The sequence below is a fragment of the Onychomys torridus genome, chromosome 19, assembly GCF_903995425.1.
Source record: "Onychomys torridus chromosome 19, mOncTor1.1, whole genome shotgun sequence".
NCBI lineage: Eukaryota > Metazoa > Chordata > Mammalia > Rodentia > Cricetidae > Onychomys > Onychomys torridus.
In genome coordinates, this window is record NC_050461.1 from 21,899,082 (window position 1) to 21,926,721 (window position 27,640).

Sequence of the window (27,640 nt, forward strand, 5' to 3'; positions counted from 1 at the left end):
GAATTTCCTGTGGAACCGACTTAGAATTTTAGTCACGATAATCAACAGTGCTTTAGACTTTAGAGGCTACGTGAGGAGACAGAAGGCACATCAGCTTTCTCTCTGAGACCCATAAAAATTTGCTGAAGAAAGTAACACATGCACACATATAAAAACAAACAAACAAACAAAAATTTGAGCTTTTATACTGTTTTTCATTTTTTCCACATACTGGACTAGGGCTTCTGAAATTGCCAAAAACATCCCTCTTTGGATGTATGCATAGAGTCAGAGTCCCACAGACCCCAGAATGGGAGGATTTTGGGTTTTCTGAAGTCTCTGTTTTCTAGGGCACAGTGTTTACTGGGGATTTCAAACTGAACTCTGCTTGAACTAGAAGCTTCAGGGACAGTGGACTGACCGGTGACAGGGGACTTGTACCAGAACATTTTTCATTCAAGCCAAATAAAAGCCATCGCTTACGTAACAATTAGATTAAGTTCATACTTTTGATGCAAATAAAATACAGCTTTAGTAGATTTTACCCATATAGCCTAATTCCAAATTCTAAACTGGTAGGGTTATTACAAGTCCCATAGGTCTTAAAGTGAAAACAAATTGATTTTCAAGTGCTAAGAAATAAATTAGACCGTGTTCAGCCATTATATCCTTCCTCAGCATCCTCCTATTTGCAATGAGTGGCTAGAAAGTTTAGGTTTGACTCAGCAGGTCTGTGGAACATGAGTGTCTTAGGGTTCCTATTGCTGCAATGAGCACCTTGACCGAAAAGCAAGTTGGGGGAGGAAAAGGTTTCTTCAGCTTATACTTCCACATTGCTGTTCATCACCAGACGAAGTCAGGACAGAGACTCAAGCAGGGAAATAACCTGGAGCAGGAGCTGAAACAGAGGCCATGGAGGGGTGCAACTTACTGACTTGCTCCCTGTGGCTTGTTCAGCATGATTTCTTACAGAACTCAGGTCTACCAGTCAAGGTATGGCACCACCCACAATGAGCTGGGCCCTTCCCCATCAACCACTAATTAAGAAAAGTCCTTAAGGTTATATCTCATGGAGGCATTTTCTCAATCAAGGTTCCTTCCATTCAGATAACTCTAGTTTGTGTGTTAAATTGACATAAGACCAGCCAGTACAAAGAATCAGTGAGATCACAGATACTTATTTACTATAATGTAAACTCAAGACATGTAGGTATTCCTGCCCTCAATGCAAACATTGAGGGGGCATTACACAAAGAGGACCAGGAAAACTGAAGCTTAAGGTGGTTAAGGAATTCCCTCACATTGTGGAGGTGGTTGTACTAGGAGCACAAGTCTAATATCCTTTCCAGACTTGAAGACAAAGTTTTGTTATTTCGTGGAAATTTTATCCCACCTTAAAAAAAAAAAAGACTCTTTTCCATCAGTTAATTGGTGCCACCGCTAATGATTTGGCTTTTAGAATTTAGAGTTTAGTTTGTGGTGAACCCCAAACAGAGCATAACCCTGTAAACAAATGTATGAGTGAATGAATATTTTCCCAAGACATGGTTTGATGAGATGAAATAAAGAGGGTTTTTGAGGATCTGGGGGCCTCTAGAGCAGAAAGATGCATATCAATGAACGAAGTTAAGGAAGAGAGGGTACAGTATGCAGTTGGTCTGGTAAAATCTGATCAAGAACTCTTAAAAATTGTGATAAAGATGCTGAAGTGTCGCTCTGCACAGTGGAAGGCTTCTGGTGGGGGCATCGGGGAGGACTCAGTTTTCTTTAAGGGGCTGGCCACTGGGAATTTGACCATGCTCCAGTGACTATATGGGCAGCACAAATTAGGCTTTGTTTTTTTGTTGGCAGGGGTCACAAGGGTTGCGCGGGGGGAGGGGGGCAGACCTGGGAGGACTGGAGAATTAGTATGGGGTATATTATGTGAAATTCCAAGATAATCAATAAAAATATTACATTGGAGGAACAATAGAACAAGGATCAATCAAATACTGAACTTCATGTTTTAATGTATAAAGTGATCACATCATGTCTCTCTTCACTTCTTTCACGCATTTATTCTCAAACTTATTCTTTTATAAGTTAATATTGACTACATTTCCAAATATTTCTTCTGATTTGTTTGACTCAGGTAAGCAAACCTCTCCAGTAATGAATAGTTGTTATCAAATTTTAGTTAAATACATGAGATCTTTTCCATATTGCCTTTTTCTCACTCCATCTTTTACATCTCTGAGAGACCCAAAGAGATTTCAGTCAATAGATTCAGGATGACCAAGCTCCCTTCAGGTCAAATGAACTTGTCTCCATGAGCAGCTCTTTCTCAACTCTTACTGAAGACACTTGCAGAATCAGGTGGTTATTTTTTAGTTTCTTTTTTTCTTTGTTTTGTCATTGCTTTGGTATTTTCTTCAATTATTTTAATTAAGATGGGTTTGGGAGAATTTTATTATTCCAAAGTTCTTCATTATCCTTGATCAAATGCCAAAGGATATCAGTGAAGAATTTGAATGTAAACAGAGTGGTAGGATAACTCAGAGTGTCTTTCTTGGTTCATGCGAGCTGCCTAGAACACAAATGTAGAATGCTTAAAGTGTCAACAAACATTTTATTCTTGTATCAAATTCACTGAAAGCTTCCTGTCTATAGACAGGTTCTCAAACAGGAGCAACACAAGGTCAGTGGTTAGGAAGTTCAGCTGGAGTGTTCCACTGAACCCCTGCTGTCCACGGTCGATGCATAGACAATATTTGTTCTTGCCTCCCAGGAAGCTTTATCTCTCTAGGGGGAAAAGTACCCTACATCATATTTAGTGACAATGATATTAAAGTGTTTCATCAGTGAACTTCATTATCTGTTATGAAAATGAAAGGTAGCAGAGCCCAGAGGAAGATACCAGCATATATTCTGATCTAACAAGGGTAATAAGAATTTATTTTTCAATTTAGTTCAATTTTACTCAGGTCTACAATTGAACTAGTAGGTCTCCAAGGCTGAGTATATGCATTGTTACTCTTTGTTAAAACCACCAATTATATATAACCTGCTGTGTGAGTGACACATCCTTTTAGATATGGAAACAAATTAATCAGTGCATTCTTGGAAAAGGTGTAGAAGAAAGTGATAAGATGCAGTGAGAAAGATGTAGTGAGTTAAGCTTTATTCTAATTCAGTTCTCAAACCTGTTAACCTTAATTACCTACAGAGTTAAGAATACATGTGATACCAGATAGTCTAAATCAAAAGCTCTAGGGAGTAGCTGGAACTCTATATTAATAAGAGCTGTCATCATTGATGGTTATACATAAACAAATTAGGCAAACACTGTCCTCATTCTTCTGGCATAAGATTAATTCTCAGCAAATAGTGTTTGTTTTGTTTTGTTTGTTTTGTTTTTTTCCTACATGGGCTCATTCCCTCCTACTGTATTTCCCCTGGCTCTTACATGAAGATTTTTAAAAGACCTCAGGGAGCACTAATTTGCTGTAAATTCTGTTTGTTGGGTTCCAGGCTGGCATAGGAGGGATGTAATTTTCTGAGACCTCATTTTATTTGTCTTCTCCTTTCCACAATTTAATCAAGTGCAAAGGTGAGAATCTAGTTTGTGGCGGAAAAGCACACACAAAAGAAGAGGCGTTAGTTTACACTGCCTGACATCAGGAGGGAAAGTGATTCTGGTAGCCAAGCTATAAAAAAAGTATCTAAAGCCTGTAAAATTTGATGAGGTCAATGTTAGGACAGATGGATGGAGCAGAGTGGCTGACCATCAGCAGCTAAAAATAAAGGCTATCTAGGCTGAGGTATGTGTAGCTAGGAGAAAGCCTTCAAATCTTAGTTATACGTTTCAAAAGGAAAGCCCAGGACTTTACAGAGCATCTCATGTGGATTTGCCTTACTGTATAGAAATGACTCAAAGAACAGACTAGTGACAAGCAGTCCCCAGGTGTCCGCTATTGTGAGAGCATCAAACAGTGGTTTCCTTTAGTGCATTATTGTGCCTTCTCTCCTTTTCAAGAAAAAAAAAAATGTCTTTTTATAAGATGTGAATTATTTTAGCATTCTAATAAAAAAGTCATAAGGATGAAGTACATCAAGAAAACTCTAAAATAATATTTGAAAAACTCTTAAGTTTGTATAAAAACAAAAAGTTCACACTGGCCTCATACTGTTTTTAATGAGCAAGTTCTGTTACCACTTGTGAATGGAAAATAAGATGGGAGGCAAAATTAACTCACTCAGACATAACACAGTGATTAAATTATATAGAAGTTTATCCCATAAATTATAAGTTTCCTTTCTATTTATTCTATGAAAGAATTTTAATGAATATGGAAGTATGTATTCCCATATATTAACTGTATAATAGTCAATGAGAAGCATAAAGAACACACATTGTTTTCAAAATCATGCTTATTTCTCAGTTCAATGATTTACATTTTTAAGAATCAATCAGATTTTAAGAGTAAATTCAAATAAAAGTTTTTGAATTATATGAGTTCCTTGAACAGTGTTTTGAGGATGAAGTACTATAGAAATGGGGCTGCAGAGATGGTTCAGTGGTTAAGAGACTTTCTGTTCTTGCAAAGGACCTGAACTCAGTGCCCAGCATCACATTGGGCAGTTTACAATTACCTATAATTCTAGGGATATAATACTCTTTTGGGTTCCATGACCACTGGCACACAAACACAGACGTATACATATCCAGTTACACACACACACACACACACACACACACACACACACACACACACAAATAAATAAAATATAATAAATATAATACCATGGAGAGTATTTGGGTCATAGAAGGACAATATTTTGTTTGAGGAGATTCATACATGTGACAAATGGCTGTACTAGGTAACTTTTAGGAGGCTTATTTCTAAGTTAAGATACTTCTATCTTATCCTAATATCATCCAATTTTATAAACATCAATGGAAACTGGATTGACTTTATGAAATGACTAAAAATCCATATTCTGGAGTAACATATAAGAAATTTAAATCTGAACATAGAGCAAGATTGGTAACATCTGGAAAATTCAATTTTAGTCATCTCACAATTGAGTTTTTTCATTCTTTCATGCACACACACACTGATACTTGTAATGATTAAATGAAATAATGCAATAAAGCAATACACAATATGTATATAAAGCAACTGCCTAGCTAAAGGCCCAGTTGAGAAGAGCTGCTAAATTTGTGTGACTGATAACAATTTAATTATTAACTGAGATTCTTTACTCATTAAACCTCCTTTAGTGTTTTGTGTGGACACTGTTAGCTGAAAATGAGACATACAATTTAGAACAAAAGATCACCCAAGTTTCTAATGTCTGGTAAGTGGAGACAAAGAGCCATAGTCCTGAGAGCTAACATTACTTCCGACAGCAGACTGACTTCAACCTTCTGAGATGAGACTGGAGCACTGAGAACAAATCCTAAAGGAGGAAAAAGCAAACAATGGCTTGAGAGTTAGGTTTTATGTTTCTGGGAAAGGAAATGAATCATTTACTAGCTGGTGGGAGAACTCGTGATATGAGGAGAACTTGGCTCCAGAGTGTTTGCTGAGGTCCTCAGGCCTCCAGCCCTCTTGGTTGAGCAGTGAAGAAGCAGCAATAGAAATTTTAATGAGATTAGCAAATCCAAGAGGGAGAATTACAGCTTAATTCCCAGGGAAGATGCTAGCACAGTAGAGAAGTTCCATGGGTGCTATGGCCCTAGAAAGGTAGAGAAGTCATCAGGAACAGAAACTCCTAGGTGGATGAACTTAAAGGCTATCTCAGAGTTTTCAGGCTCTCAGAGGAGTGTGGTAGAGACACCAAAAAATGATTCAATAGGATTCAAGCATCAATAAGAGTGGTTTAAATAAACATTAGGCTTCAAATAACCTAGACTGGGCCAGAAGATGAAGCTACATATACCTCAACTCAGTGTTGGGGTTACACTTCAAGCAACTGTAGATTGTACAGAATAGAGTAAGTTGCACCCCACTAAGGGTTGGTGTAGGCACAAGACATATGTAAACCCAATGCATTTTCCCCTTTCTATCCTTCAGGTTCTTTTTCAAGGGAGAAGGAAAAGTGGTATTGGTAATGTGGGGTGTCCCCATCTATTCACCCCATTGATAGGAAAAGCCAAATACCACCTGATGCTGAAATCATAAAGCTGAGGGTAATTCATCAGTCACATATAGTGACAGCATGGGGATGGGAGTGGGGATGGGGAGAACATTGTACATTTACAGGGCCATGGGCATGCAAGTTTTCATGTATAAAGATATGCAGGTGCCACTGGCTGCTGAGGAAAGGATGTAATTGGTTTGCTGGAACAATTATGCAGGCAGGCAGAGAATACAAAGCTGCCAATGCAGGGTTTTCAGAAACTGTGCCTGGTTGCTTTGATAAGGACATACGTCTGGCTCAGAAATTTTATCTATAGGAAGGGTAGTGAGGGAAATTATGGCTGGGCCAGTTGCAAAGTATTATATCAGATGTTCAGCCTTAAACTTTGGTCATAAGCCATAATTCATGCCCAACATCAATTTAAAATGGTTTGTTTTGTTTTTTTTTGTTGTTGTTGTTGTTTGCTTGATTGGTTGGTTGTTTTGTTTCATTATGTATTGAGATGGGGTCCCACCATGTTACCCTGAATGGCCTGGAACTTACTATATGGACCAGGCAAGATTCAAACTTATGGCAATTCTCCTGAACCCCTACCTCCTGAGTTTGGGATTATAGACACATGCTACTATACCTAGTGGACCACAGTTTATAACTAGATGATAACCAAGGCTTTTAGGAATGAGCAAAAGCATTTCTACTTGGATGCAAAGCACCCACCTAACAAAGAAAGGACAAAATATTTTGAGATGGCAATAGGAAAAATATGAACTTCACTACACAGCTTTTTGTCCAGCCAGTAATGGCAGCCTGTGTGACAATGATGTAGAGCTCATTATCTCCAGGCACTGATCTGAATGACACTTAACAGAGACTGGAGTATCACTTTATAATTTGTGTTTTAATTAAGAATTCTTTGGAAAGATCACTAGACTTCTTTCTTACCCTGGCTGTCTCCTAAGTTTAATCATCACTATTGTCTTTGTGGGGGGTTGAATTCCCACTACATGTCTTCTTCAAGCTCTCAGCCTGAGTATTCTAAGTCGCATGATTTCCCCAACTGCTATTGTTATCTAGAATTCCTACTCAGATATGGAGTACCCTGTTGGAGTTAGGTTGTAGGGTAAGCCTATCAGAAGAAATGTGTTAATCCAATCCATGCTTTGAGTATCTGTAAAGTAAGAAATTCCCAGTGTTCGTTACCTAAAGCAGAAACTCTTGAGAATGGTCTACAAGTTTGTAAAAATGTTCAGGTAGGGCCCATGGCCAGGGCTTCCAGTGCTAAGATGAATGCCTGAAATGTACCCATTGAACCTCTCCTTGGCTCTATCATTTATTAGAAATGTTTTGGCTAGAAGATAAAAAGAAACAACTCTCCACAAAGATCCATTATTTGTAACAGAAATATTACTATTGTGTTCACTTACTTTATCACAAGAAATTTGTCATGTTGCTAAGAACATTGAGAAGTGGATGATTTCATGAGTGTCATGGTGTCTGGCAAATGAGAGAGTAAAGAAGAGGGGGGAGAATTTGACAAAATGCCCAGATGTGACTCCATTCTGTATCTAAGATCACAGTAGACATGGAAAGCTAATAGGGAACTATTTTAATGACCCAAGGTAAATGGATTGCTGGATGCTTTTCAGTACAGGTTCAAGTTCCATGAGGTTCTATTCCAAGACTCTATTCTAATTTCACTGTCTTCCACTCTACTAGAATATAGTATGAGGCCAAGAAAAGGCATTTTTAAAAAACTAGAATCCCAGGGGGCAATTTATAATCATCACAGGCAACCCAGAGACTGGAGGTGTGAGATGAAGCAACCAAAGTATCTGTAGGTACTAGCAGAATTGTTTATCACTTACAATTTGTACAGATTATCTAGTTTTGAACTTGGAAGGATTCCTCTTCAACATGGACCGAAATTTTAGTAATATTAAGATTTCCAACCAAGTACGTTGCCTCACAAACCTAAAGGGGAAAAAATAGATGTTGATTTAGTTACTTTTCTATTGCTTTGATAAAGCACCATGATCAATGCAACTTAGAAAAGAAAGTACTTAATTGATCATATGGTTCCAGACGTTTAGAGTTCATGACAGTAAGGCAAAGACACAGTGGCAAGAACTGCTGAGAGCTCACACCTTGATCGCAAAGCACGAAGCAGAAAGTGTACATTGAGAATGAATATTTTGAGTCTCAAAGCCCAACTCCAGTGGCAAACCTCCTCCAACAAGGCCATACCTCCGAATCCTTCCCAAACAGACCTACCAACTGGGGACTAGGTATTCAAGCATATGAACCTATGGGGGTCATTATCATTCAAACCATCACAGATGCTGAACTTGTATTCACTTTATGGGTGCTGAGAATGTCAACGTCTATTCCTTGACAGTGTCAGGAATGGAATGGCACATGGGTTAACAGGTGAATTTCAAGTATTTAATAGATAGAGGTGAAAGGGCCTTCTACTATGTCTGAGGTAGTGACCCATCTGCTTTTGTAAGCTATTTTCTGACTTTTTAAAAAGAATAATAGCGTGTTTTTTCTTTTTTAAAGCAATTTTCTGTAGGGAATGTGTGCAGCAGCATTGCTCCCCATGCTTGCCATAAGTAGCCCAGTTAAGGTGTGTCATGTCAGTGAAAGCAGCTGTGATCAAGAGGCTGTTGAAGTGTGTGGTAAATTCATCGTATTAGTCAGAATAATAGTAGTAAAATCTTTGAAAGTTATTGATTGGATGAAATCAACACTTTTAATCTGGAGGTTGTTAGATATATGGGCCTTTATGGAATGGAACCATATGTCAAGATTATAGAAACTCATTGCAGAACATCGTACTTTGTCTCCATCCCCAAAATTTAAGAATGGGACAAATTAAGTCCAATTGAGCTAAAATGGAGAATCAGTCAGGATAATCTTTTCTTCACCCACCAGTTTTTAGATAATGAGTTTGAATCCCTGAAGACTATTTTAAATTAAATGAGGCATGTTAATTATATTAACATGGAATGGGGGTGGGAGAATCAGGGTTTCTCATTCTGTCAAACAAATTTGTGTCAAAGACTTAATTTAATTTTCATTAGGTCAGAATGTCTATGCCTATCATGTGATACTTTAAGGCAGTGTATTCTGATGACTAAGGCAATAATGAGTTGTTCTGGTTTTATGCTTACTTATTCTTCTAATACTATAGGAAACAACATGTTCAAATTTAGTAAGCACTTCATCTCTACCTGCTAGTGGGACTTCATTTTTGTTTTGTTTTGTTTCCAGACAGGGTTTTTCTGTGTAGCCCTGGCTGTCTTGGAACTCACTTTGTAGACCAGACTGCCTCACATCAGAAATCCACCTCCCTCTGCCTCCCAAGTGCAGAGATTAAAGGCTTGTACCACCACCATATGAATAAAATGATTTTTTTGTTTTATGTGCATTAGTGTTTGCCTGTATATATATCTGTCTGAGGGTGTTGAGTCCTCTGGAACTGAAGTTACTGAAGCTCTGAGCTGCCTCGTGGGTTCTGGGAACTGAACGCATGTCTTCAGAAAGAGCAGCCAGTGCTCTTAACCACTGAGCCATCTTTCCATCCCTCTTAGACTTACTTCAAGCCGTGATAATTTACCAGTTGGTACATTTCAGCAGACATCACTGTAAATTGTGAAGTAAATTATAGAGACACAAAAATAGATCAGAGCCTTTTCCCTTTGATCTATAAATTCTTTCAGGTAAGTTTTAAATTTCCAATTAGGCTAGCTTGTGCAGCTTTGCTCAGGTATTTATTTATTTATTTTTGCTGTTTTCCTTTCTCTGTATTTATGTTTTTGATCTTTATGTTTCTCATTAAAGATTTTTTATGGTGGCTGTGCATTGGATATATTTAGTAGACGTGATGGGGGAGGGCCCTCTTCCCCTTTGTGATATTTATAGGTTTCTTCCTGAAATCAATATCTTCAAGTTTTCAGGTCTACCTAATAATATTGACATATATGTTTAAAGACATTGGGTTTGGATTCGCCCTTGCGCAGGTGTCCTGTAGGACGCTATGGATGTTTCCCTCCAACTTTATGGATTAGGATGTTTGTTGCAAGAGAAGCACTGCTAGTGATGTGGTGCAGGGAAAGAACCATAGATAGCACCTGTCATACCTGATTAAAACCACCTTCCACCACAGCCCCACATTTCCTATTACATGAGTAAACCCTCTCCCTTTCTCTTTTTCATTGCCTTTTTAAAATGAAAAACAAAAAAACAAAAACCTCTCTGACAATATTTTGGGTTTCTAACCAGTGAATGTTTTATACTGTAACTTTCGTAACTACAAAATCATCGGTTGCACAGACTTCTGGTGTGGCTATAGGGAAATGTTCAGGAACTTGGAGTAAGTGGCTGCCCCTTACTCCAGGGATTCCTAGTTCATCTCTGGTAGAGTTCCACATCCAGAAAAGTCCAAGTCTATGGGCTTGTGGTTGTAAATTAGCTCTTTGGTGTGCTTTTAGGCGACAGTGTGGAGCCCAGGGCATACTGGCAATGGGTTTTGCATCCCGAGATTGATTGAGTGCCAAATGCTCCTTCCTCTCCCTACCCCCTTTTTGTTTTCATCAGCACCTGGGCCACAGGCCACGGGCCACCATGGATGTGCACCCTGATGCCCTTGGGGGTCAAAAGGAAACAAGCGACAGCAGCAAGGGAAGCGACAGCCCAGGAGCCCAGCAAGGTCACTACCCCTGCATGAACAACAACAGGAAGGCCATGCTTAATTCTCTGCAGGATGGTGGTCTCCTTCCTTTCCACAGACCTTACCAAGGGTGTCCTTTGGCTTGTCCCTTGTACTCATAATTACAAACAATATCTGTATTATAACCTCGAGTAACCCATGGCAGTCCCCAGGATAGACACAGTGACCAGAGAGCTCTAGATTGGACCATGGAAAGCAGGGCTGAACTTCTACTTGGTCAAGACACTGCCCTTTGCACTGCTGTAAGAAATGGAAGCCTCAGTGACCACCTGTCAAACAAATCCAACCTGATACCTGATACATCATCTTGGAGACAAGAGAATCGTAGTATGGAAAGAGACAATAATGATTGACAGAAACAGCGTGCTGCCGCACAGTCCACAGCTCAGAGTGCCCAGCAATTAGAGGTTTCTGTTTCAGCTTTTGCCATATCTCAGAACCAGTTACCCCACAGCAGTTTCTTTGTGGTGATTAGATATTCTTTTGATATCAATGTCTGGAAGGCTCTGTAGTCCCCAACACCAGTAATTTGCATCCCTTCCTATTCACCCCATTGGTGAGGTAGAGATTCTCTCTCTGGAGTTCTGGCAGTGGCTGAACACATTTAACAGTTGACAGATGAGATCCACAAATGTTTGGGATCACATATGCTCACAGGACAAGGCCAAGGACACTGCAGACTGTGCAAAGACTTGGAGAGGATAGAGTGGTTGACCAGGAGCTGTGAAAAGTAATGAGAGTATTCCGTCCACGAGTTCCCAAAGACGATAGGATTTTCGCTGTGCTAACTAGGAGCTAAAGCCTGCTACCTAGGGATAAGCAGAAATTGTGTCTTCTCCCTGCACTAAGGGTGACTTAACTAGGGTTCCTCCACAGCAGAAGAGTGAAAAGAGAAACATGCTATTAAGTAAATGAAGGCCCTCACCAATTTATTAGAGGTCAGGGCAGCACAAAAAAATCACACCTTAATTTTAATACCATAGGCCACATGAAGGCATGAGTCCTGTAGATGGTCATGAATTATTTGAAAATATACAAAGAGAGAATAAATTTTTTTTTTTTTTGAGCTGAGGATAAAAACCAGGGCCTTGTGCTTGCTAGGCAAGCGCTCCACCACTGAGCTAAATCCCCAACCCAAGAATAAATTTTAATGGTGTTATTTTGAGTTAAAAGACTGTCAAGACTATGAAGGAAAAATGAAGACGCATGATTTAAAGTAAAAACTATTAAAGAACAATGCATTTACATATTTGAACATCTACATATGTGCAAATGTATGACCAGATGAGAGGGAAGCTTTGATAATACTTGAATGCACAAGAATTGGAATTTACAGCCAGAACTAAGTTTTCTAGAATTATTGACAACTTAATGACCAAATAAGCAAACCCAAACATAGGACAACCATGAAAATCAAGTATATGATATGTTTAATGTCAGGATTAAATATTTCTAAAACCCTGTTGGTTTCTAAAAATGCTGGTAAATAAGAAAGATAATTTTTCATGAGCCCAGAAGAATAAAAGCTTACAAAGATCAAGGTGAGTGCTGAATGATGCCTCTTTGCTTCTCTCTCTGTCTGTCTTTCTCTCTCTCTGACCCCCCCCCCCCCCAACTCTTGAATAAACTTCTGTTTATTCTGTTGCTTCAGTCCAGGTCTGAGTTCAGTGGTAGAGGAAAACTGATGTTTGAAGTCAAAAACAGGCAGAGAGATCGAGCTCTTCCTCACTCCATGTTTAGTGGGATGGATGAAGGCAGTGCATACTGGGAAGGATTGTGTGCTTTACATGTGTCCACCATACTAGACTTCTAGCCTGGATGCAACAATCAGAGCACCCTGTGGCCTCGACATGTAAAATGAACCCTTCCAATTGTCAAGTTTTAACTGCCAATGTGGAGTGAAGTGAGATAATACTGAGATGTGCTCAGTCAGGTTCAACACAGTTGTTCTGGCAGAATGAGGGCAAAATATAGGTATTTTTAATGTACAGAGAGCAGCAGATTCCATGAATGTTTAAAGTTTATGCTGTAAGGGAAACAAGAGGAACTATTTCTGAGGATACGCTACATAATAAAGAATTTTGTAAAACAAACAAACAAAAAAACATGATTTTATGGATATAGGTGATCAAGTAGATACACATTATGTATTTAGAGTATAGTGTCATTATAAATGGCCTGATTTTAGGTAGTTAAACAAAAAGTATATCTGTGTGGTTAGAAATATTAAATACTACTGGGCGGTGGTGGTGCACACCTTTAATCCCAGCACTTGGGAGGCAGAGCCAGGCAGATATCTATGAGTTCAAGGCCAGCCTGGTCTACAGAGTGAGTTCCAGGACAGGCACCAAAACTACACAGAGAAACCCTGTCTTAAAAAAAAAGCCAAACAAAACAAAAAAGGAAATATTGAATACTGCAAGCTTTGAACTGATGAATAATCTGTATCTTAATGAAAATATTTATAAATATGATGTCCACTAGTCAAAAATTTGATGCTTTCTGTAACATACTCATTGAATTTAATATAAAGTATTATTGACAGCATTTACTGTTAACAAACTATTTATAATAAGTCATCAGATCTGATAGTTTAAGGTCTTTAATTTTGCTCTAATTTTAATATGAAGCTATTCTTGGTCATTTGCATTTGAAAACAGGTTTGTTTGTTTTTTTGGTAGATTTGCTGATAAAACTTTTCTTCTTAATGGCCTTTAACAGCTGTCCTTGACATTGGTCTCTATTTCCGGGTAATGCTTCTCATACTCACCTTTTCTATGTGATATGGAGATTTTCCTGGATCCTCAGTGCTCAAATGAAAAGATGCGCTCTTGCCTTTTAATGATATTTGCTTTTTTGTAATATGGATTCCAGTTATGTGTATGTCCCAGTGCAGTAACAGTCTATATCAGCTAGGCATTCCCTTCTTTAGTGGGGACTTACATTTACATGTGGTATCACTGTTGTGTATATTACAGTTTTTAGGCTCTTTGTCACTAATTCCCCAGAATCTGGCACTGAGCAAAACATTCTGTAGATGCTCTGTAAGACATGGGTGACAGGAGACAAGCTGTCCTCAGTAATTGTCCCAGGAGGTGTAGATGAAGGCGTTAGTGAGGATGGATGGACTCTGGTCTTTCCTTGTTAGCTAGACAAATTCATTTTGAGAATCCTTGGCTTCCTTTTCTTTAAAATAGACTTAGTAAGGACCACCCTACAATACAAGGTCACACAAGAAAGTTTTCATCAAAGGGCTTAAAAACAGTACGTGTTCAAAATCATTTTGTCAGTTTTCCTATTATAAAAATCCTCTATGTATATAACCAACAACCCTAAAAAAGAGACCATGAATTTGAGAGAGAGCAAGGGAGAGGTGTGTGTAAGGGGTTGGAGGTAGGAAAGGGAAGGAGGGAAATTATGTAACTATGATTTTGAAAACTAAAGAAAAAGCATTATTGTTAAAAATTACCACTGCAGGAAGTTTGGAAAACAATGAATCAAGGGAAAAGCAGAAATCACAGCTAGTAACTCCACACACAAAGGGCTGCTGCTGCAATACATTTCTCTTAAAGTGTTGTTGCCTCCTGCATTTGATAAGCGTTATAGATGCATACGGCTTACAAAATTGCCTTTTCACTTGCTTTTTAAAACACATTTTGAATATCATTTTCATGAACTCATAGTACTTAACATAACAAAATGTAGTGACGTTTTTTATTTTACAAAATATTTTGTATGGGCTAAATGAATCCATTTAAATACATTTTCATCTGTTTAAACTGATTACAGGATAATATAAGCATTATAACTTGAGGAACAAAAAAAATTGAAGAGATGATTTTTCTTGTTATTTGCTATTGGGTAGGTTTTTTGTTTTTGTTTTTGTTTTTAATCCATGCTAAAAAATCCTCTAAATGCTTAAAATTTTGCTACTGTGATTTTGATTATTTTTTTGCTTGATGAAATACTAAACTGTTTTCTTCTCCTATAATGAAAAATAAAGTGGTGGGGGAAAATCAGAGATTAAGCAGGTACAATTATTTTTCCTCTTTTCTCCACAGCAAGAGAAAAAAGATGAAAATTATATTCATCACAAGTAGAGTAAGAGAAATTACAAAATTTTTTTCATTAAATGGATAAAATAAGATACATTGATAGAAAATTAAAAATTATATATATAAACAATATATATATATATATAAACAATATATATATATATATATATAATACATTGGAGTATCATACCTATATGCCAACTTATTTATCCAGGCCACTTTTAGGAACAATCTCAATCTTCAGCCATGTCTCTTATTTTTACCATTGTGCTTTGTTTGGGGTTACATCTACTTAAATTTCAATAGATATTAGAAGTTAACAAGTGTTGAGTAAAGTAAGGCGATCAGGAACTGTGCCCGTGACCTTCCTCGCTGTAATTATAACAGTACTCGTACTAAAGATTGTCTTTCGAGTATCATAAAACAGTTGAGGATTTGGACCCAGTTTGAGTTCTGAAGACAACATTGAAACAGTTTGTTGTAGAAAGAATGTAAAATTTTCTCCTTTAGGGAGAGACTCATGGTGGGATTGAGGAAGTGTGGTTTTCTGTGACAAAAGGCTTTTCTGGTCAGATGCTGTAAAATAGTAGCCAAGATGGAATTGGTGTGTGTGTGTGTGTGTGTGTGTGTGTGTGTGTGTGTGTGTGTTGGGCATACTGACTATAAGTGTATTTTTTATTAAACATTGACTCAGTAAGAATGTCTAAGAGTTAACCTTTTTACCTTTATAACCCATTCCATAGGCTGTCTCTAAAAACTTATCCACAGAATGTCTTAAGAGGACCATTGATATTCATAACAACATTCTATCATAGCATTGATAAATCAATGTAATTGATAGCTAAACACTTTTTATTTATGTAGTTGCTAATGAGCAACAATTAGAGCCATTATTAGCTTGGGTCCAATACAGTAAAATAAGTTATATTAACCCTACTTTGATGTCAATAGTAGGAAGTTAGCAGAGAACTTCCGAGTTTTGCTTTAAGTCAAAAGACTATAACAAAGGAATGCAGGATCCAGTTTCAGGAATGTTCACTTCTAGATAATCAGACTTGCAATTTCTGTAGATGGGCTACTAAACAAATGAAAGGACCACATTGGAAGCAAATACTTCTTAATGTAGTTCAGTATGGTGTACTGGAGTAGTTAGGTACACATGCCAGAGCTGGAAAGCATGTGTTGAAGTCCTCATTTGAAATGGTTTTCTGTCAAAGAGGCATAAATCAGAATTCCTTAAGGGGGTTGGGAATAGAAGCTGAAGACACTTTTAGTACAAAGAGATGGGTGATAAAATGGGAGATATGATTTTTAAATAAAAAAGTTTTTTATAAGATATACTGATATATTGTAAATATAACATGAAATCATGTGATATATAGGTATAAAATGGGTTGTATTGATGAATTTTAAATAATAGCCCAAGAAGTTCAACAAATGTGTAGCTTTGGAGCCTTTCCTGGAACTCACTCTGTAGACCAGGCTGGCCTTGAACTCACAGAGATCTGCCTGCCTCTGTCTCCTGAGTGCTGGAATTAAAGGCGTGCACCACCACCACCTGGCTTTAGATTGTTAAATTTATTATTTTGATGTATATGGTGCATAGTACATTTTTTAATTTGTGTCAGACTTCAATTTCATTTTTGAAAGATGAATGCATGTGTGTGTGTGTGTGTGTGTGTGTGTGTGTGTGTGTGTGTGTATGTATTCTGAAATGAGAGTATGTGACTTAAAGTGTTCGCTCTTAAATTATTGCTCTAAATTATCTTTATGGTGGGACAGCAGTTGCTCTACAGCATTTACTGATGCTGTGTCCCTCAGAGTTATCCTAGGTTTAGGAAAGTGACCCAGAGGAAAAAGGCTTAATCTCCTCCCTGTTGAGAAAAAAAATCATAATAAAGAGGACTCTACTAAAAGTCTGAGACTGGCCCCAAGTGTCAGGGGTGATATATCTACAGGAGACAGTTGACAATTGTAAGCGACTGGCTTTCGGTCAGTGAGTTTATCCAGGTTCATGTTAATGAATCCCTTCCAGAGAAGACTTGTGTTAGATGACAAAGCTATCGAATACCTGCCTGAGGATAAAAGTTGATGCTGTAAGAGTTTGCATTAATTATGACTATGAATTATAACTAATGCTTATTACCCACCCAACACACACACACACACACACACACACACACACACACACACACACACACAGAAGGTCCTGAATTTTCCTGACTTAAGGCCCTCATGCAGAGCTATTTGAATGTTAGCACAAGGAAATCCCACTGAGCAGTTGATAAAGTTGATAACTGACTTTACAGTCTTATGCTTTTATCTTATTCTTTAGTTTCTTCGAATCTTTTTTTTTTTTAAAGATTTATTTATTTATTATGTATACGGCATGTATGCCTGCAGGCCAGAAGAGGACACCAGATCTCATTACAGATGGTTGTGAGCCACCATGTGGTTGCTGGGAATTGAACTCAGGACCTCTGGAAGAGTAGTCAGTGCTCTTAACCTCTGAACCATCTCTCCAGCCTGCTTCTAATCTTTATTATGCCTGGTGGAAACATACTTTACCACTTGCTGGCTCACACTTGGCGTAGGTATCAGGTTCTAATTCACATTTGCTTTGTGAATTTATTAAGCAGTGGTTTTCTAGTTTTCACACAAATCAGAGGAATGCAAAACCTTTTCAGTGCAACCCTGATGGTCATATTAACTTCTCCTTCTCTCTCTTTTTTTTGGCTTACATCATCAAATGTCATTTGACATTTTAAAGCTATCTCATTAGCAGAGAAACTGATCCATCTGTGGAGAGTGGAAGTAGGTCATAAGAATCCTAAAATTATATTATTTTAGAATTATAAAATTATATTACAAGTGTAAATTGAGTTCTTGGACTTTTGTGAGCTTTTGATGTCTTTGCCCCTATGTTGAAGTATAGGGAGGTGTTGTGTCCGGAAGCAATTAGAAAAGGAAAAGGGTGAGTGAGGGAAGATGAGCAGGACAGGCTCTCACCCAGTAGCTTGCTCCTCCACTGAGCTTCCAATAGACTGTTCTGATGCCTGGGGAGCCAACCCCATTTCCGGTGAAGGGAAGAACCTGTTCCTCCTCTGCTGACTTAGTGGAGCTGCTCAGCATGTGGTTCTCATGTGCTACCAGCCATGGTTGGGAATTCCTGACTCAGTGTCCCCAACTGAACAGTAACTGGTGTAGTGCTCTTTCAGTTTTGAAGTCTTTTTAAAATTGTTCCTTCCTTCCTTCCTTCCTTCCTTTCTTCCTTCCTTCCTCCCTCCCTCCCTCCCTCCCTCCCTCCCTCCCTCCCTTCCTCCTTCCTTCCTTCCTTCCTTTCCTCCCTCCCTCCCTTTCCTCCCTCCCTCCCTTCCTTCCCTCTCTCCCTTTCCTTCCTTCCTTCCTTCCTTCCTTCCTTCCTTCCTTCCTTTTGTTTATGAGAATGATTCCTTCTAGTTCTTGCTAAGTCCTCTCAATTTGTGTAAGATAAGATAAGAAAATAAGAAATAGACTGTCAAAATGATGGAAATTGAAACACACAAGGATGCTATGCTGTAGCTTATAGCTACAATGAAGGGCACTCATCCAAGAGAGAATTGGAAGTGCCATTCTGTGTTCTGGATGTCACCCAGCACATACAACACACAGAGACACACAAATACAATGCACACATTCCTACACACATACACACACCCCCACACACATACACCTCAAATCAAGTGTATCATGTATAGCTCTCATTTCAATCTTTCCAGAACTGGGGGTCAGGGAAGATCATGTATTCAAAGGGAAGAATGCTTATTTTTTTAGGAAAACGTTCTGGTGCATAGAGACTTTATTGTATCCTCCTGGGTAGCTGCTTTCTTCTGTTATAGAAAGGAAGATCAATGGTAATGAAAGAGAGAATGCTCTCTGGACTTGGGAAAGAGTCTTGCAAGTAGGCTTTATGTTGACTTAAATTTGGATTAGACTATTGCCTTGAGAAGTTGCAGTGGATTTGAGAGAGCCTTGTAACAGATTGACCTCTACGAGTGTGCATATATTGGGTAAGTCTTTCTAGCAGGAAATTGAAAACATAGCATGGTCCATTAAGGGGATCCCCTATCTCAGCACCACCATGCACATAGCTAAGCATCCTGTACCATGTACTGTACTATTTACTATACCCCACTTCAGTTCATTCTATTATCATAAGTAGTCCTGTTTTGAAAGAGTAAGTACTATAGTGCTGGAAAGGTATTCAGATTTATGTACCACTTCATCTGGAAGTTTAAAGGAGAGTAAAATTAAGTTTGGATTTGAATGCTACATGCTCAATTGCTTAAAAAATTTCTATGCTAGAACAACTTCAATATGCATGTGAATATATGTTGAGAATTTGTGTTATTGCAAGCAAGAACCTAAGCATGAAAAGTGTGTTCCACAAATGTAAATACATTTTCATTTGTTTTTGTCTTATTCTGGAGACATAGATATGCCACAAATGGAGGAATTTTAAAGAGATATCTATAAGTAAAAAAGTAATTTCTTACATATACAAATATTCTCTCTAAGGTCTGTTTAGCCTAAAATGATGTCACTTGGTTGGACAGACGTGTTACAGGATTCATATCTTTTACCTAATTTCCTAAGATGAGGACTCGAGGTTAAGAAAGGTGGTCGGAGGGACCAGACTGTCTCATCTCAGCACAGTCTTGTTCCTCTTTGTGGCTTGTGGGCTGGTATAAGGCTTGCATGCGATTAGATGGATAAATATCTGATTTGTTGGTGCCCGAAGAAGTGGCTATTTTGCATGTTTGGAGGTGGTTTGTGTATAAAAGACAGAAAATCACAAAATAAGTATTTCTGCCAACATAAAGAACTGAAAAACATTAGCATAAAGTATGGGGATATTGAGAGCTGGAGAGAGATAAAGCCAAGCCTTCCTCCCCTCCCCTCTCCCTCCTCTCTTCTCCTCTCCCCTTCCCTCTTCTCTCTTCTCTCCTCTCCTCCCTTCCTCTCTCCAACTCTCCCCTCCTCTCCTGTCCTCTTTTCCTTTTGAAAAGTGTTTATTGATGAAGAGCCTTGCACATACTAACCCTTAACTCTATCCTTAGCCCCTAGGTGTCAGCTGAGACCCTTATCTTTCTTTTTCTTTTTGCTTCTCAAAACATAATTTTTAGAATCCCTTTTTATGTTGTTGTTATTCTAAGTGTTTGGTTTGCTGTTGTTGTTGTGGGGGGTTGTTTTGTTTTTCTCAGACAGTCTGGCTCATACCACCCCTCTAAGAACTAAGTTAGCAGATCAGAAGTTTATTTGAAGTGTTATGCACAGAATAGGTAGTGGTTTCACTGTGGGAACTGGGGTGACAGACAGGGATCAAGAGCTGAGAAAAGAAGGAAAGTATCAGCCTGCTTACCTCCTCAGCTTAAAGTAAAGACGTCTGAGGAAAGGCTAGTGTGAGCAGAGGATGTAGAGAGAGATGTTGTAACACTGTCTGTAGCTATACTTTCAACAAAGAAACACTCTATTTTCTAGAATTCTTTTAAGTCCATTGAGAGTTTAGTGGTTATACATGTGTGCATACACACATTATAATGTGCACTTATGTGTATGGTGTACATATGTGTATAAATCTAGTACTCTCTTTAGCTTGAATATCTTACTGTTTTCATTTGTGCTTATGTTTTAATCTCCATATTTTGGAGATTGCAAAGAGGCTGGAGTGCATGTATACATGACTGTATTATGGTCTTTTATTAAGGTGTCCTAAAATCTATATTTTTAACTGAGATCAAGTATGTCCAGGGTAATACAAATGGCATTACTCACTGGAAATACAGGGCTTCGATGAAATCTCCAAATATTCAAATGGTTCCAGCTCTTGTAAGCTGCACAGCTTACAAAGCAGAACTCATCTAGAGTCCTCTGTTAATTCTGCAAATGAGAAAGAGGAAGCTTTGCTAATGAGTCAGCCACCTTGGTTAGCAAACATTCATATTATTAGGCTTGAAAAATTTAAAATGCTTAGAATCTTATCTTTATTTCCCTTCATTGTATTACCTCGTCTTCCTATGAATTATGTTTTTTGAATGTCACAGAGCATTAAAAGAGAGCAGTCGTCTTCTTTCCACATATGCCATCCCTTACAAAATCTAAAAAGCACTACTGTTTAGTAAAACAAAGAGAAATAAAATGAACATTTAGGGAAGGGAGGAGCACTCACTTAATGATTTGCTGTTTATTTACATGCTCAAAATATTATTGCTAGAGCCTTTCTGTACTGGAATTGTCTGATGACTCATAACTTGTCTTTCTTCAATCTTTCTGCACTATAAAAATAATATATGTTCAGTATTATACTTTAAAATGTGTCAAAGGAACTAAAAACTGGTTAATATGGTCCTTGTTCTATGTGTAGTTCCCAAGTATGTCTTTTTTCCTTTGTACAAAATTGAGATGACTTTATATTCATTATTTTCCTCTTTTTGTTCCCACAACACATATTACTTAACATTTCAAAATGTTCTGTAGACATGCTTCTGTCAGTAGATCTGACACTTTCTACAAAACCTGGTAGTATCAGATTCATAGCATGATGTACATGGTTAATTCACATTATTTTCCTGATAGACTTTCCAGTTTTGTTCAATCTACAGGGAGCCTATTGCCAGAGAATCCAAAGAGCCCAATACTGAATAAAGAGGCCAGAATCAAGAGGCCCTGAAAATTCTCTGCGAACCAAATACATTGGGTCAGAAAATAGAGAGCTTTTCATGGTAGAATGCCCATCTTCTCTAAGCTCTGTGTGCTGAGATGATGAGCTGTCTGGTCTGCCAATGGTGGATATCTTGGTTAGCCTCAGCACCAGGCTCTGAGAGGGGCTTGATGCAAATGTAAACTGAGAAACAGCAGAGCAGAGCCCCAAAAGAAGGCAGCCTGGCTTCTGGTTCTCTCTGGTTGATCAGTTCTGACCTCTTCTTAAGATTCTTATTACTGAATGTAGATGACACACTTTCAGATAGTTTTGTGATGTTTCTGTTTAGAAAATTTCTGCATGGTATAATAATGTGAAGGCAAAAGGAACAACTTCCCAAATAGCAAAGAAGTTAACTCAGGGCCCAGAATTCTGCTCCTACAGGATGTAATCACCTTTTAGAAACTTTTTAAATAGTAACATTGAGATTTATATATAATGTACAAATGTAAACAGAATTAGAATTTTTTTTTTTTTGAGACAGGGTTTTGCTCTGTAGCTTTGAATCTCTCCTGGAACTCACTTTGTAGACCAGGCTGGCCTCGAACTCACAGAGATCCGTCTGCCTCTGCCTCCCGAGTGCTGGAATTAACGACGTGCGCCACCACCACCCGGCTAGAAATTCTCTTTTAATAGAAGATAAAAAAAAACATCTTTTGACTTTTCTCTCCTTGTTAAGAAATATACCATTTCATTTAACATATATAGCATTTAAATACTTAAAATATTGTATCTTAATATTTTTATTTCTGTTGTTATCTTCAGCTTTAAGGCTATAAACCACCAAGAAAGAAATCATGGATCTGGTCCATGAAGCCAGGCTTAGTGTGTTTGCAGTTACATGGAGAGATGATTTTTGTAGATAAGCGTTTGATCACGGCCATCATGTCTGAGGCAATGATAACTGACTGGGGATAGAGTCAGGGCCCAAGAACCAATTCTGTTTCAAGATGGTATCACTGAATTCGTCACAAGGTTTAGAGAAGACACCTTAACTGAAATAAATTTATCCTGGGTAGGGGTTCTCACAAGCTATCAAATATTTAAGATAAAGAATTCCTGTGTATGTCACTCACTATTTCTCTTACACACACACACACACACACACACACACACACACACACACACACACACACACACAATGGGGGGGAGGTGCAGAGGGAAAATTTTGAACAGGCAGAATTCCCCCATTCAACATTAATGAAGGACAGAATCTAAAAGAGATCTATGTACAGTTAGCTGCATATATCACTGGGACTTTAGAATTTCTCTTTTTTGTTTGCTTGTTTGTTTGGGGCAGGGTTTCTTTGTGTAGTTTTGGTTCTTGTCCTGGATTTCTAGGCTGGCCTCAAACTCACAGAGATCCGCCTGGCTCTGGCTCCTGAGTGCTGGGATTAAAGGCGTGCGCCACCACCACTGCCTAGCTAGAATTTCTCTTAATAATCCATGTGATTTCAATCTCAGGGTTAACAAGACTAAGCTTCTCTCCAATAAGTGGTCATGCAACTTTAAGCCACTCACTGAAGCTCTCAGCCCCAATGGCTACATCCATAAAATGTGGATCATGCCCCCATTACCTTATAGAATTATAGGGAGGTTTAAGTGAGGTGGTAGACACAAACTAGCTATTATTAATTATTGAAGAAATACTGGTCTCTCTTTCAGAAAATTCAAGAAATCCCTAGCAGGATCTTCTTGCTAGGATTCAAGAGAGTATACAGGAGGGCGGTGAAATAAGATGCCGTGAGAGATGAACAATGATGCCAGTAGTCACTCATCAGTGGTTTTACAGAAAACAGAGAGACGTTTCCCCTTATCTCACTGCTTTTCTGCAAGGAGAGTCCTGCGAATCAGACAAGCTAATTGTTATGCCTGATACATAGAAGGGAAACTGTGACTTATCAATTTAAATGAATTGCCAACCACCACCTTGCCAGTCTGTAATCAAGCGGATTCTTTTTTTTTTTTTTTTTTTTTTTTTTTGAGCTGAGGATCAAACCCAGGGCCTTGCACTAGGCAAGCGCTCTACCACTGAGCTAAATCCCCAACCCCACCCACTAAGAGTCCAGTGTTCACGACACTTCTCCCCGCTGCCAGTGCCAGACACTTGGTGAATATCAAATGTTGAAAGTCTAATTCCCAGATTGTGTCTGCAAGCCTCATCAGATGCTTGCAAAAGAAGATTAGCTCGCACAGCTATTGGGGGCCTCTTTTAGGGGTGCTTTCAGACTGCCACCACACTCCTGAGGAACACACGGCACCACGTGCATTCTTATATGTGATGGACAACAAGAGCTGTGTTCCTAATACCAGACACATTGTGTCTGCATACACTTACTTGCTTGTTAGCATTTTCTGAGTGAAAGATGATTGTCCAAGAAGAGCGACCCTTCAGCTACCATGAGAAGGTAGACTTGCTTTCCTCAGGCCAGAGTTTACTGTCATAAATACCAAAAAAGGATTAATTCCATCGTTTGGGGGACACTGGGCACATTTTGTTCTTAGGAAATCTTTCAGAAACCTTATACCTTCTGTTGTCCCCCTGAGTACAACAACCTGCAGATGGGTACATATTTATACAATACCTCAGCGTTCTCAAGGCCTTGCTGGAACCTGACACATAATACCTACTCAGCAAATGCTTTCTTCTGCCACCACAGCTTCCGAATTACAGTGCCACATCGATTCCTAGGAAAACTTTACAAGAAAAAAAATGTGTGAGACCGTCAGTTTAGATTTTTTTATAATATGTAATAACGCTACATCCTGCACAATGAATGTTTTTTTTTATAAGATGTAATAACTGCTCCCTCCCGTACAATGAATGATTTCTTAGGAATCGTGAGAGAAAGGCCATTACTAGGAGGAGAGAGGGTGATGGGGACGGTGCTAGCCATGACCATACCTCCTCAAAGGCAAGGAAAATGGTGCCTAGCATACGCATGAGTCTATTGAAAACTTCATCTGAATCAGAACAAATGAAGTTACAGCCGTTGGAGGCAGAGGGAGCCTTTGATATAAAGTGGAATTTGTTTCTAAAGAGTAAGGAAACTATGCTTTGTTTCTTCCTCACAATTACAGTGATTTGGTTTCAGCCCAAACAAGCACCACAAACAAATACTCTGGGAGTGGTCATACCAACCCGTTTTCATTGGCTTCCAAGCCCTGGCTTGGCTGATTCAAAAGCAGAACAAAAGTCCAGGCCTACTACACCCTCAAGCGTTCAAGTGGTGCTTTGGGCTCCAGGGTTATTTATAGCAATCTGGCTCACAGAAGTACTTCCTGCTCTATTCAGCAAATGTTCATGTGGGCACCCTAGAGCCAAGGCACACTGTATGTGTGCCACCCGAGACAGGTCTTCAAGCCTGTAGTGATTTTGATCTAGGCCTCGGGCTCTGGGGTGACCCTTTACCTCTGAACAGGCTCCTTTTTTTATGTGCACATTCTCTCTATAGATGCTGTGACGAGGACAGATTCATCGGAGATGACTGATGTGGAATCTGTGACCAGCAGCTTTGCAGCTTCAGCAAGGGCAGGTCGCCGCAATGCCTTACCTGACATCCAGAGTCCAGCAGCCACAGGTGGATCCTCTGATCTTCCACTGAAGCTGGAGGCATTGTCCATGAAGGAAGGTAACACTCCTAATCCTCTGAAAGAAAACCCATGGCATGTTTCTCCTTTGAATCTTTTCCTTTGGAGCAGCCTTTAAACTAGTTCTAAGTGCTCTCTTTTCTTCTTGCTTAAAAGCTCTCGGGTTTTAAGGCTAAGCAGATTTCTATGCTCTTCTGAAACTAGGTAATTTCACCTTGATGTCCTAGGGATGAACATAGAAACTGCTGTTGTGTCTATTGGATGTGTGGGGTCATGTGCTAGGATTCTAGTTTCAATCTCCACTACAAAGTTAATTAAAAGAAGTCATAAATATTAACCATTGCACTGGAGTTGAGTATTGCGGCTCATGACTAGTTCATTATCTGTCTTAATCTACCACTTATTATTTGAGAATCCTAATAAAGACAACGAGCCTTCTCACATATCAAGAAGAGGTGATGGAAGATGATGTTTCAATCACAAAATGTCTTGTCTTGCTTCTATTATTGCTATTTCATCTACCATTCAACTTTATGCTTGATGAATACTAGGGAACCCAGTGGTAAGTAGGGCAGATGTGACCTCCCGCTGCCTCAAATATTCCAGTCCAACAGGAGTATAGGATTTTAAAGGAATAAATATATAGGCTAACAATGATAGGCTTTATCAGAAAACCAAGATAGAGTGCCTCATAGAGAGTTCTTGAATAGAGTAGAAATCAGAGAAGTCATCACGGAAATCAGAATCTCATGAGGCTGAGGCAAGAGGACTGTTATGAGATTGATGCTGTCCTAGGATACACAGAGGGTTCCAGGACAGCCTGGGCTGTCGTGGAAGACTCTGTTTCAAAGAAAACTAGCATAAGGATGATACCAGTTGATACACCAATGCATACCGGGGAACTTCCACACGGTCCCACACTAAATGAAGAGCTTCAGGAGGTCAGTGCCTACTACGAGAGACAAACCTATTCCTACATGAGTTGTCCAATCCCTAGTGGTCAGCATACGAGAAGAGGTAAATAGACTCAGTAAGTTATATAGAGAAGTGTGCATATGTATGTATATGCATGCAACAATAAGTGAAAAAAGCAGTTATGAATTTGCATGAGGAAGGAAGGAGTTGGAGAAAGGAGTGATATAGATGCAGTGCTCATGACTGAGGTTCTCAAAGAAACCCACAGTTTGTAGAATCCTTAAAAATCAATGAAAACTCAGCAACTCTTCTCTACATACAATAGTGATGCAGCCATAAGATGGGGTGGAGGGGAATTCATCGTTAAGAATGACATATAAACATCCTTGGGGTAAAGCAGACTGATGTAGTCTAGAAATAAAGGCTGGCCACTGTGGGTTGAAGGTGAGAGAAGAGTAAAAATGACATAAGAAGAGAACTTTGGACCCATAAGCAGGGGCCAGATCTTGCGCAACCTGAGACTGTGACTGCGAAGGCCCTAAGTTTTCTTGCAGCTCTCATCTACTTCTCTGACTCTGTTTCCTAGAAAATACCATGATAATGCGTTGCTTTTTTGACTACTAATTTTCTTTCTCCCCCTTTTCCTCTAGCCCTAGTAAGACTTCATCCCATCTCACCATTCTACGGTGTTGTCGTGGCTATAGTTGTTGGCCCATTCTCAGCCCTTTTCTAGCATGACCTTGTAAAATGTTACCATGATTGATTACTACATCTTCCCTCAAATAGTTTTCTTCCTTTGATTCACAGGACACTTTGCTCTCATGGTTTTCTTTTTTCCTCATTGACTTTTTCACTTTGGCTTTCTCCTTGTTCATATCCTCAATCCCTTGATGGGATAGAAAGTATGAAGTCTTTTGACAACTTGGTCAATGTTTCTTTGCTTCTAATGCTATCTGACTTCATTGTTTAGTTTCTACCCTTCTGAAGCAGATTTAGACTTTATATTAGTTACTTTTCTTGTTGCAATGACCAACTAACTGAAAAAACCATATTAAGGAAGAATTTTTTTCTTTTATTGAAAATAGGTTTTTGTTTTTCCTCACATGATGTATCTTGATTACAGTTTTCCCTCCCTCTATGTTTCCTGGTTCCTCACCACATCCCCTCCCATTCAGATCCACCTCATTTCTATCATTAGAAAACAAACAGACTTCTAATGGATAGTAACAAAATAAGATATAATAAAGCAAAAGCATGTTTGAATGGGACAAAACAAAAAGAAGGAAAAGGCACAAGAAACCAATAAAGAAGCATAGACCCACTCATTCACACACTCAGGGATTTCCTAAAAACACTAAACTGGAAACCATAATACATATGCAAAAGATCTGTAGGATAAAAAAAGAGGAGGAAAAATGTGTGTGTGTGAGTGTGTGTGTGTGCACGTGCACGCGCGCGCGTGTAAGTAAAAAGGAAAAAAAATAAAAATAAGAAAAGTTCTGA

General features: G+C 38.8%; 1 protein-coding gene across 4 annotated transcripts in view; it reads left to right on the forward strand.

Annotated features, from left to right (window-relative positions):
- Pkib (cAMP-dependent protein kinase inhibitor beta) overlaps positions 1 to 27,640 on the forward strand; it is a 96,264-nt gene that overhangs the window by 60,589 nt on the left and 8,035 nt on the right. For 2 of the 4 annotated variants that reach the window (XM_036168960.1, XM_036168961.1), the window contains 2 exons: positions 10,705 to 10,816; positions 25,087 to 25,263. In XM_036168960.1, the coding sequence (XP_036024853.1) occupies positions 10,732 to 10,816; positions 25,087 to 25,263 (262 nt within the window). In that variant the 5' untranslated portion in view covers positions 10,705 to 10,731. Of the gene's footprint in view, positions 1 to 10,704; positions 10,817 to 25,086; positions 25,264 to 27,640 lie in introns of those variants that run through there. The other 2 variants (XR_004943193.1, XR_004943192.1) reach the window with 1 other exon arrangement.